The 12831-nt window shown below is 39.0% G+C and overlaps 2 protein-coding genes across 3 annotated transcripts in view; both read left to right on the top strand.

Annotated features, from left to right (window-relative positions):
- The window catches only part of LOC135462654 (probable E3 ubiquitin-protein ligase MID2), a 117146-nt gene that overhangs the window by 4397 nt on the left and 99918 nt on the right, over positions 1–12831 (top strand). The window lies entirely within an intron of this gene.
- LOC135462489 (uncharacterized) lies at positions 1162–7809 on the top strand. Its single transcript, XM_064739715.1, has 5 exons — positions 1162–1173; positions 1459–1689; positions 2815–2837; positions 3105–3292; positions 5299–7809. The coding sequence occupies exons 1-5, from the start codon at positions 1162–1164 to the stop codon at positions 5877–5879; spliced, it is 1035 nt and encodes a 344-aa protein (XP_064595785.1). The 3' UTR covers positions 5880–7809.

The following is a 12831-nucleotide window of genomic DNA, read 5'->3' on the forward strand; positions in this document are numbered from 1 at the left end:
ATTTCCTCCCTGGAGTACCTCTCTCAGGAAACCACACAGCGACAGACCAGCAGCAGGGACGAACAATCAACTCAGCAAGCGTCATGTGCGAGACATGGTCAGCCGTTCATCATGTACTGTGAACCGTGTCGGATGGTGATCTGTGTGGGGTGTGTGGTTGAGCATCCGGGACATGCTATGCGGGATATACCATCTGCAGCTGAGAATGACAAGGTAATGCGAAAAAGACATTCGTATATCAGCCATCGACCAAAATGGATGTTCTGTGTCATTAATAGTAAGGTCAATTCCCAAATCAACGATTGACACGAACCATGAAAAAACTAAGAAATTGTACAAAGTACAAGATTACCTTGAAAAAGAGGAGCAAAGAGAACTGTAGTAAACAGTTATAAATGATGTGAGAAAGACACAAGAAATATTCTAAGCAAATGACTTAAAATCACTCTCCAAATCGTGTACCATGCTAGTATATAAGTCGATAATCAAACTAAATATATCATGACTTGGAACTATATGTTGACCCAAAGTCTTTAATCTATAGTGAAGAATGGGGCTGTTTGTCTTGTACTGTAATGAGTCGTTTGAATGGCGGATTTTGTAATGTAGCGTTGTTTCCATTACAGCCAGCTGTTTTGAACAAGAGTGGTGAACTGGAGAAAGTGCTAAAAGAAACTAAAGAATCACTGTCAGAAGTTACGAGGCTGCACAATAAGATACTGGTTGGTATTTTTGATGACACTTGGTCAACTTGTGATTTATTGCAGACTTGGTGACTCGTTTTGAGTATCTAGACTATTGCTATCATTCACAAATCCAGGAAACATACAGCTGTCATTTATCTAGGCTAGATAAATCTCTATTCTGTCACATATGATATATGTACATTTTCAATTGAACAGTTAAACCCGAACAGCGACAACTTTTAACCAGAGCTTAAACATGGTAATGCACGGACTACTGCAGGGGTTCATTTGCATGAGGGACGAGTCTATTTACCTCTTTCTGGTTTATCTAACCAGACTATTATATCATAATTATGACTTTCTTCTTAGTGACACACGCGCGATATGCCCCCCTCAGGCAACTTCAGTAGATACATCATCGCCGATCATACGCTGTCATAGTATCTATATTGTATATACCTACTCCACATATGTGATGGGGTTTAGAGTTTGTGTTTGAATCAACCACTGGTGGTCTCCACAGCATAAAGGCGGCACCATCTCACCCTGCCGGAGCACCATTTGTGATGTTGAACCAACAACGTTTCTGAGTCGACACTTACATGTGTATGTACGCCACTAAATTAAAGGAAAATTCCCTCCAGCCAGAAAGTACATTGTTGACCCATTTGTGTGGTGCTTATATTCCACTCTGTTACACAGGCATGTATAATTTCTTGAACACACCCGCAATAGTCTGGATGAGGTAATAAACGTTGTTTCTGTTTGTCAGGAAACTCAGGAACTTCACACTCAAGAGGTAGAAAGGGCTTATTGTGCAGCCTTGGAAGCATTACAAGCCTGGAAACAGCAGTCCTTAGATGGCATAGAAACCCGCTATTCACAGTGGAGAGTGGAGTGTAGCGCTATACTCAAACATTTCCAGCTAAAGGCTCAGAAAATAGAGAGGATGGTACAGGCTTCCAAGGATTTAGTAGCGTCAATGGACGTCGAGTTTTTACAAGTAAGTCAAACATGCATAGTTTCTACCATTGGTTCAACTGCCTCAACTCCAGGTAAATACCTCAACTAACCACACAAGACAACGTGTCAATTATTTGTCAGCTTCAGAGAACATATAAAGTTTTCTTACATGTATGAGCTGTAGATATCTTGGTTCTGACTGCTCAATGGTAAACAAATGTGATATGTATGTTGTGTACGTACACAGAGGCATCTCATTTACCCTTGTCACATTATTGAACCTGTGACGGGCCTCATACAATGACACTAATGAACAGTGATCAGGTGTTCAAATCCATCTCATGCTGCCAGGTCTAGTGAATTTTTATTTCCAGGGTTCAACTGCTTTACTTTGTTCAGTGGTTCTCTCTGGTCGCTGTCTGTTTTTCTACCCATAAATGTTAACGCTGTGCAATTAGACTGATAATCAACACGACAATCCTATATATGTAATATTAAAAAAGAGTACGTTGTTTGATGTTTTTCGAAAACGACGTGTGAATACGAACAGTAATAAAGTCCTTATCAGTGTTTGAAACAATAAATTAGCCAAGGTACAAACCGTATATATACAACCATATCTCATTTGATGTCCCCCCGGGCTCTGCCCAGTTTCCTCAAACCACAATGCTGAACGCCATCTTTTGAGCACAACATAAAATATCTATCAAACAAACCATCAAGTTTTGGCTCAATATGTTGTCCCAATTTTCAGTCATCCGGATGATGATGCCTGCTCCTGTTTTGACTTTTGTAGCCCAAAACAGTCGATTTACCGGGATCAGAAAGTTCAGACCCATAGTTGATAAGCCATTAACACAACAGCTACTTTCACAAGCTTGTAACACACAAAATATGATAGCATTTACTGTGTTTGAGGTATTTGTTTGTTTGCGATGTTAAACATCATCCTTGTTTTATGCACAAGTATATTTCATTCAAACCTAAATTTTTTTATAGGCTATTGTTTTCATAAATATGCTGCCAGGATTACATATATATATTAGCTAAAATGAGCAGGCCAGGTTCCCCAGATTTTAGAAGGAATAGGGTAGGTAAGGAATCTTTGTTTCGGTTATCATTGTTACATGATTTTATATATATGCTCAAATGTGTTTGTTGACAGGTTTCCACGGACTTCATCAAAACGTAGGTATAAATGTATTATACCTCTCTAGGTTTGTTATACATGTGCACATGACTGTTGTCAGCAGATGTGTTTCTGTAACACTGAGTACCAGCACTGTAGTTGTTCAAAACATAACCCTAGTGTAAAATATATCTAGTGTTCAAACATACATTTGCTCAGACAAATCAGACCTAACCTGCTAGGTATATCATGACATTTTCATAACTGTGTGGTACACAGGATTACCACACGGCTGTGTCTCTTTGTTTTCTCTCCTCTTCTCACAGAACTGATGACCAGCTGAATGAAATAAGAGTAGATCTGGAGAAACATGAGGTCAGCAGAAAGAAGCTTCTAGATTCTATACAACATGACCAAGTTGTTCCTAGACAGGTGACTGTAAAAGAGACAGTGCAAGAACGTCAGGACTTAGAAGCAGCAGTCGGTGGACAAATGTCACCCTTACATGTTACAAGTAGGTTCTTATATGTATAAAAGGTATACAACAGGGTGTGCTCAAAGGACATAAACGACTTTAGGGTTTACACTAGTATGTGCATCAAAGACACAAATACAAAGTGGGGAAGGCCCACAGCTGTGTGTGTGCAAAACAGACGGTATTAAGAGGAAAACAAACCGATATGAGCTCTAACAAAGCAGGGCGCACCCAGAAAAAGAACAGTATTCCAAGAGTAACAAAAATGAGAAAAGTTTACAAAGAGCACAGATAGTGTGAGGTGTACATTAGGGTGTGAACAAAAGAGAAACTGATGTCAGGCTTACAGTAGGGTGTGGGCAAAAGACACAGAGTAATGCGGTGTACAATGGGGTGTACACAGAAGACACAAACTAATGTAAGGTATGCATTAGGGTGTGCACAAACATAAACTTATTTCCGGCATTAATTAAGATGCTCAGAACAGACACAAACTAATTTGAGGTTTGCGTTAGTGTGGGCACAGAAAAGACAAACTAATGTGAGCCAAAACAGATCCAAACTAATGTGGGATATATACTGAGGTGTGCACAAGGAATATAAACTAATGTGATAATGTGAGACATACAGTAGCGTGTGCACAGAAGATGCACACTAATGTAAGGCATACAGTACGGTGTGCACAGAGGACACACACTAATGTGAGGTATACAGTAGGGTGTGTACAGAAAACACAAACTAATGTGAGGTGTACAGTAGGATGTGCACAGAAGACACAGACTAATGTGAGGTATACAGTAGGGTGTTTACAGAAGACACAGACTAATGTGAGGTGTACAGCAGGGTGTGTACAGAAGACACAGACTAATGTGAGGTATACAGTAGGATGTGTACAGAAGATACAAACTAATGTGAGATATACCGTAGGGTGTTTACAGAAAACACAAATTAATGTGAGGTGTACAGTAGGATGTGTACATAAGACACAAACTAATGTGAGGTCTACAGAGTGCTTGAGTGAGTGAGTGCTTGGGGTTTAACGTCGTACTTAACAATTTTTCAGTCATATGACGACGAGGGAATTTTTAGGGTGCATGTACGTGTAATGTGCCTGCTTGTTGCAGGACGGATTTGCACCGCTCTTTTATCTAGTGCTGCTTCACTGAGACGACTTACCGAAGGCAAGTAAGACGCCCCGCCCGAGCCATTATACTGATACGGGTCAACCAATCGCTGACTATCCCCTTCATGATGAACGCCAAGCGAGGAAGTTACAACTTCCTCTTTTAAAGTCTTAGGTGTGACTCGTTCAAGGATTGATCCTGGACCTACCGGTCCCGAAGCGGACGTTCTATGAAGACAAGAAGACATATATATATATATATATATATATATATATATATATATATATATATATATATATATATATATAGGCCATTTTTTTAATGTTCAAATATTTAACAGTTTTCTTTTTGTAAATTACTGCAGAAAATTTAATGCTATACTTGATTACTACTAATAATTCTGGTAGATTAAATAGACTTTGGGGTATTTTGCCAAAGAAAGTCACTTGGCAAATTATGTGTGGCGAGTTACCTCCCTTACTACACATCCAGCTTCGATAGCTTGTTACTCCACGAATGCCAACAGGCGTACTACGGCTTCACAGTGAATTGTGTGCTTAAATGTGCCATAACTGACAACTAAAATCATGTGTCGGATAGAGGAAGGTATTATTCTTGTTGTAGGTGATAAGTTTCAAACAAATTAGAGCACTAAAAGTCTGTATTTTAACCTAGTACTTGGTCTATGTCGTACCCGTCATTTAGTGATGGGTCCAGTTCTTGTCGAAGCTCATCTCCTTCAAACTGGCTGAAAATGATGTGTATAAATTACATTCGTGTCAGCAATATGTGTGATTTTATTCCCAGAGAGTGTGTTCAGAAAGTAAAACCACGATATGTGTACAGGTATTTACAGCTCTGTCTTACAGCGTGTGTTTATGGTTTGCTGTTGTTTATGATGCTTCTGTTGTGTTTTTGCAGAGCCGACGCTGATATTCACAGAGACAGACAACAGAAAGCTGAGAATCACTGACAGCGGTTCATTGGTAAAGGCTGAGGACTTGTCCTGGGGGTGGTGGAGAGCTGTGACAGACGGGCGTTACCAGACGGGCAGGTACTACTGGGAGGTACACATCACCCGTTCACCTGGCTGTGGCTGTTGTGTAGGAGTGACACAGGAGAGCTGTGGTGTGAGGGGGAGGATAGACCCTGGCCGTAACTTCTGGTACATTGGGATGGAGTACCGTGGTGATGAGGTCCGGTGTTATAGTCACCATGGAGGTGAGATGAAACCTGACTATCTACAGTACAGACGTTACACACGACCTCATCACCTGGGTGTGTACCTGGACTGTGATGACCAGTCACTGACAGTCCTGGACTGTGACAACAACCAGGTAATGTACACTGTCAGTGGTGTAGTCGTCACAGAGCCTCTCGTGCCATGGGTTTGGTTTTATGTCGGGTCTAAATCTGGATCTGGATCTGCGTCTGCTCGTCTGGTAACGGGGGACTCTACAACTCTGCCTCAAGTTCTCTGTGATATGATAAGCACTTCCTGACCATCGGGTAATTATTCATTACATCTTTTCCAGCATGTTATAATTTGTTTCAAATAGAGTGGTTAATTATGTCTCTTTGAACAAATTTTTGGGTATAAATGTTTTAGTTAATGTCAGCAGTGTGGCTAATTCAGTAATCTGTCACAAGCTTACAGCTTGGTGTAGTTGTACACACTCTGTCTGACTTGTCCTGAACATCAGTGTCAGGTTTCTTCCAGACAAAATACATGTAGATAATGACTGGGTAGTTTTAGTTTTAGTAATTGAGATTTGTGAGAAAGCGACTGAGGGTATAAAGGATTATTTTTCTTACCATGATCGGGCCGGTATGTCATAACTCAGGAGTGGTTTCAGATTAAATCGTCAAAAAAGATCAGATCAGATTGGCGTTGTTGTTGCAGCACGTTACACAAGACAATTCTGTTTTGAATGATACTAGCGATGTTTGTTGAGAGAAATAACCCATAATTTGTAATGGGTTTGAGAATGATTACCTGGCTGAAAGGCATTGCATAACTAGCGACAACAAATGAAAAGATCACATGGATGAGTACTGGTAGAGCTTTTGGCACTTGACCTCAGATGCAGATTGGGCTAGAACAGGTTGGTTGGATAAGCTACATGTAGTCATCTTGGTTGTGTTATGTAACTTGGATGTAAGTTTCGGATAAAAATGAGAGAAAAACATAACCTGTGGGCCATTATTTAATTAAAGTGAGTGCAATCCAACCAGCCCTCCAATAAAGGGCCTACCTGAAAGGGTGTTTTTCTTATAATAGAAGTTTCATTACGCAGAATATACAAAAAATCCCTATTGACCGACCCTATTTTGTCTCCATGATGAGGTTAATCCCATGCTGAACAAGGACTGTGTTTAGGATGCCGTTGTCAGCTATAAGTTTCTCGTTTTCTGTATGTTTCTCTGTTTTTCAACTTAGTTTATTCAAACATTGGCGTTCTTAACACTTTGTCATGATCTGGGCATAGTTTGTGTATCTCACATGTTAACAATAGTAAACATTTTAAGCTGTTTATCAGATTTTTATCTTCACTATAAACACAGTGACATTTACTGGACTATTTGTGTTTATTGAATACATCTACCACATTACGATGTAAACATCTGGCATTTTTTCTATAATAAACACTTATGTCTTACTTACCAAACAGTTTTTTGATGAATAAATACCAGTTGGCATTAATCCAAACTGTAATAAAACTGTGTTTAAAAACACTTATTTTTATGATGTACTGTAAATCGTTAACCTTTTTAGCCTCTAAAAGTGTTTTCTGGAATCTGTGCATATATTTATTATGAAAGTGATGTTAAAATGATTTGTTTGTGTCACTCAAGATGTAAGCTTCATAAAACTGTGCCAATTATTTATCTACACTCTGTAGTTCTCTGACAATATTTCAAATTATCGGTTAAAGAGGTGGCTAAAGAGGTTGAAGAGTTTATAGTAAGCTACATGAGGAAGGCTGAAAAAATTAGGGTAAGCGATATGAGGAAGGTTGAATAATTAGGATAAGAAATATAAGGAAGCATACCACAGATATATTTTATGGATATGACTTTTTTTCCTTTAAATGAATTTTACATGTTAGTGCTGTGATATGACATGTGACATGTATTATTGTATTCACTGTCCTGTAAGCATTAGGCCCACATTGTGATATTTTCTAATACATAGTTTCTAAAAACATTGATTACTTTACTTGAGGAAGTGGCTTTATCCCCAGTACTGTTACTAGGACAACCTGTGGTCAAGATTATGAGGTCACTGCACCATTTTATCAGCTTGCTGTTATTTTGATGCGAGTTGTTGTTGTATTCATATATGATTCGGTGATGTTTTGCCATTATCTGCCTTTTGTGTTCACACTTCTGAAACGTATGCTTAATAAAAATAAGTGATTGTGTAATGTGTAGCCGTCGTTTGAATGGTTGAATTACACTGTCAATGAGATGTAGTAATACATACAGAAAAATCATACACGCTATGTAGCATTTTTACACTAAGTTGTACATATACCAATTTCACAATCAACATGTTCAAGCTACCTGATGGGTATCTTCTCAAGTAGTGCTGGTTTCCTCTCTGTCTGATAACTTGTCGGTATATGATCTGATGTGTATCTATTTAGATGTGGGTGGTTTCCTCTGTGTGACACCTTGCCCGTATGTTATATGATGTGTATCTTTTCAGCTGTGATGGGTTTCCTGTCTGTCTGATACCTTGTGCGAATATTACCTGATGTGTGTCTTCTCAGGTGTGATAGGTTTCCTGACTCTCTGACTCTTGGTCCACACTTGACCTGATGTGTGTCTTCTCCGGAGAGCTGGTTTTCCCCTCTCTCTAATACCGGGTTCACACATTACCTGATTATCTGATGTGTAACTTCTCAGGAGAGATGGCTTTCCCTCTCTAATGCCATGTCCACACATTGTACGTTATGTGTGACTTTTCTGGAAAAATGGTTTTCCTCTCTCTAATACCAGCTCCACACATTACCTGATGTGTGTCTTCTCAGGAGAGATGGTTTTGCTTTCTCTAATACCGGGTCCACACATTACATGGTGTGTAACTTCTCGGGAGGGCTGGTTTTCCCCTCTCCATAATACCGGGTCCACACATTACATGGTGTGTAGCTTCTCGGGAGGGCTGGTGTTGCCCTCTCTCTAATACACATTTCACACACTACTTGATGTGGAACTTCTCAGGAGGGATGGTTTTCCTTACTCTTTTAGCTTTAAGCATACTGACGGCTGATTTTATAGTCTCTGATATAAAGAACGCCAAGTCCTGCTCATGCTGGCTTCCTCTCCGTTCGTACATGTACGCGGAACGGTCTACAGCAACCTGCGGATGGTCGTATAAGTGAAACATTGTTGAGCGAGGCGTAAAACACCCACCAAATAAATGTGTATAATTTATAACTCTCCACTGGTGAGGTTCTAAAAGCAGCAAGCCTGGGCTTCAAACTCCTGTGTTGGGCAGAAAAACCTTATAAAGCATGATTTTCTGGCGTAATCGTAAATGATAAAACCATAGGTCATGTATTGCCTAACTTCCTATGAGCGGGGAAGGGAAGAATTTAGTTAACTCACGACTCTTTCCTTGTGTAGGATGATATGATTTCTTGATGGAATGAAGACATGATGAGCGCCAGATGACGAGGTGTTGAGGTGAAAAGCTACAAAATCAGGAAAAACGAAGTTCGCTAAGTATTTATGTTACATAGACGTTAATCATCAAGATATTAAGAGTTAAAGCATGGGAATGGAATAAATACAGCGCGCCTGGCGGTAGATGTATGTATATCATAACACAACACATCATAACACAATCATTGTTAAAAATTGTATCCATTGGGGGGCGGGGGGGGGGGGGGGGTAGTGCGGTATAACAGACTAGCTAATTCTGGCACAGGCGCGAGTTTCAGTAGTTCCATGGTTAGTGTACAAACGATCATGTTATAATAGACTACGTAGACTCTCATTATAAACATAGCCAGGAACATCATATGTCGACGGTTGCGCCAGTAGGTGAAAAAAAAGCTCAAAGAAAATTCTCCCTTTTACACGTAACTCTGCACTGGCATTACGCTTTTTACTCTTTTAGTTCAAAAATGAGATAAACAAACTATTTCTAACACACATCGTGTAATATTCAGAGCTACGAATGATATAGACAACTGTACAACTGCTATGGTAGACTAACACATGCATACCGGTGTGGAAAAGGCACAAATATCAATTTTTTCACTTCTATATGCAGTGTTTTCCATAAACGTTTTCACATTTAATTAGCAGATGAAGATTAACTGGAAAGCATACTTAATATTAATGTATAAAACAACAGTTGTTAGAAAGAAATAGAAAGACTCCAATTGACAATAAGTTCAAATTGTTGGTTTATAAGAGTTGTTTGCAGTACGAAGTCATGCAACTGTGAGGAAGGTCACCTAAACTCCATCCCAGGCTGGGGTTGAAAAGCGTTATCTTGGCACTTAACACAAACATAAACTCAGACAGGTAACTTTGGTTTTAATTTTTAGTATGTAGGCCAACATATGGTTATAAATTTGAATAATTTTTTTTCAGTTTAAGACTAAAATATATAATAAGCCCCCATATAAATTCCAGTATGATTTCAGACAAATGTCCCATGGCATTCATATATAATTCATTATTAATATAATTCATTTTGCTGAAGAATGTATATTTTCAATAATCACATATATCTATCTATCTATATATATATACATATTAAATAAAATCAAAAAGTTGATGCAAGTAGATAATTAAAATATATCCAAAGGTAATTAAAATATGTATATCTGTCTTAATAGCAACATACAGCTGTAAATGAATCATACAAGGACCACGTGGTTAGCACGGTCAGAGGTTGCAATACCCTAGATGGCTATAAACTCCTTTGTTAAATGTGATAAATGCAGATATTGCAGATACTTATGTTGGTACTTTTTCTTTCATTTTCTTTTATCTGTACTGGTTTTTGTTAAATAAAATGTTTCTATATTGTGGTTATATAAGCAGCCTGTCATGAACTAATATATAATAGAATCGCTAAGTGACGGACTGCTCAGTGGTTTACTAGGGTTTCAATGGTTAAATACATTACACTTATTAAGTCTTTGCTGTTCGCTTTAGTACATGCAGTGAATGTGGAAGAATTTCAATTTTAGAATAAGAGGTCAGATATAAGCCAGATTAGAATATCTGCGTCCACGTTTAAAATATTCGTGAAATGTGTTTTCTCGTGGGTCTACTCGGTATTTAGGCCTGTAGTTTATAACGTGTTCAGCTTGGATAATTTTACAAATTTTAATGAGGAAAATAATATGTAAAGGGCTGAAAGTTTAATTTGTCATCGTAAACTACCATTTGAGGCTGCTGTGAAAGTGTACATGATAGACTCTTTATAAATTTCAACCATTATACATCATATACGTTTAAATAAATAACGGGTTTCTCCATGTTTCCTCTGATTTGCTATGATTGTTGTTTTCAAATTGGTATTTATTCTTGAATAGACTAGAAAGTGTTTGCCTAAATTACGGTATTTAATTGAGAATATCAGGTAAAAAGCCAAAATGGGCCTTGGATCGGGGCAAAACGAACCAGTGTGCCGTTTTGCCCCTTTCCACTTCGGTTGATGAAAACTAGTGCAACTTTGCAATGAAAGACACACACAAAATCTGTGAGCACCGGGGTAAAAACAGGCTTACCATAGATCAAAGGCGATCAAAATTTTGACCGCCCATAAAAATGGTACGACGAATGGTATAAAATGTGGGACAAAGGTCGGTTTCTCCCATGGGTCCGTTATGCGTAACTCTTCCCCTGACAGCATTAAGATTATAAAATTAAAAAAATAAAATTGTATCAAATAATAAAGATATTCCTGCCATGAAATGACAGACAACTTTATGTTATTCAGAGTCAAAACATAGCGGCCTGCTAACAATAGCTGCATGGAATGCGACGGAGGTATTAATCCAGAAAGGTGGACGACAAAACATGTGCTTATGGAACTCGCGTCACTTTTGCAAACCTGACGCTATCAAAAACGATATATCATGATAAGATATTTATAGATTACAGTTACAGGTATATCAGAACGGAGTAAGTAGACTGGTGCTTAATAACGGAAACAGCCATTAGACTAATTTGAAACTCGACGGGAACACAGTCACTTTCGATTTCAACAAAAATATCTACATCTCTCATCAATAAAAGTTTCTCATAGAAATGTACACAGATTCGTGACATGAAGACGACGGAAGTTAGTTTCATTTATGTTTAAAGTTGCCTCACACTGGAGGGAGAATCCGACGAAATTCGAGCCTGTGGCACGGCTCCTGTGTCGTCCGTCCTGAAGGCTAAACGATTTCGCTATAAACAAGCTGGCTGCAGTAATACTGTTCACGTGAAGAACATGGGTCTATTTTCAACGCATTAAAAACGTCTAATTGTTACACCCGGGTGCCTTAACTCCTAGGGCCTTGATTGCGGCGTGCATGCCTGATTGTTAGAGCTAAGTTCACATGAATGGGTTGGCAGCTAGTGAATAGGGTTCTGTGGAGCTGCATGCTTTTGTAATGCTTGTTCAATTCTGCACACAACAGTCCTGACAAGCCTGCAGCACAACTTTTTGGCACAGGTTATCTTTCCTGGCTGTGAAGAATGTAGATATATAAAGGGATTTGGTGTTTTCTGTCAAGCTTTGAAACTATTTTGACCTGAAATTTAACAGATTTGTGTAGTGGGAGAGATAATAATGAAGACTTATAACGTGTGTACGCGCAATTTATGAGTCGTTCTTTCGAATCTGTTGCGTCTTTACATAATTCGCCTCTTCGCCTAGAAAATCTGATTTGGTACCGGTTAGTTTTGGCTAAGTCTGACTCTAGCAAACAGATTGTCTTGCAGAACTTGCGTATGGCCGACGATTATCTAATGTTATTGATGAAGAGGTCTAAAACTATTCAGTTTTGTTAGCGGGAGTTAAGGTTTCCCCTGGCTGCAAAACCGGGATCTGCTTTATGTCAGGTAGCTTCCTTCAGGACTACGAGACCTGTGTACAGTTGTGGCGATCCTGATATGGCTCTATTTTCTCTGCCTCCTAAGAATACATTTCGTCCTGTGACGTATATGTCATATCTGCGTGTTCGTCGTCTGTGTTTGTCTACAGCAGGTTATATTGCTAGCCTATTTTCTAAGCATAGTTTTCTGAGGGGTGGCGCGTCGTACGCATTTCAGGCTCAGGTTGCAGGTGAAGTCATACAGATGTCAGGAGACTGGAGTAGTGATGTTTACAGATGTTACTTAGAAGTGGATTTAAAAGGTCGCATAATAGTGTCCCGGCGCATGAGGAACCTGATCTTGTTTGAGAAGGCCTAATACGTGGCGATGGTGCAGCTG

The sequence above is a fragment of the Liolophura sinensis genome, chromosome 2 (assembly GCF_032854445.1).
Source record: "Liolophura sinensis isolate JHLJ2023 chromosome 2, CUHK_Ljap_v2, whole genome shotgun sequence".
Lineage (NCBI taxonomy): Eukaryota > Metazoa > Mollusca > Polyplacophora > Chitonida > Chitonidae > Liolophura > Liolophura sinensis.

What these genes read in the sequence shown, in the direction of transcription:
- LOC135462489 (XM_064739715.1), top strand. An exon ending in TGGACGTCGAGTTTTTACAA is followed by an intron (nt 1,690 to 2,814) that starts GTAAGTCAAACA and finishes GTTTGTTGACAG; the next exon opens with GTTTCCACGGACTTCATCAA. An exon ending in GTCACCCTTACATGTTACAA is followed by an intron (nt 3,293 to 5,298) that starts GTAGGTTCTTAT and finishes GTGTTTTTGCAG; the next exon opens with AGCCGACGCTGATATTCACA.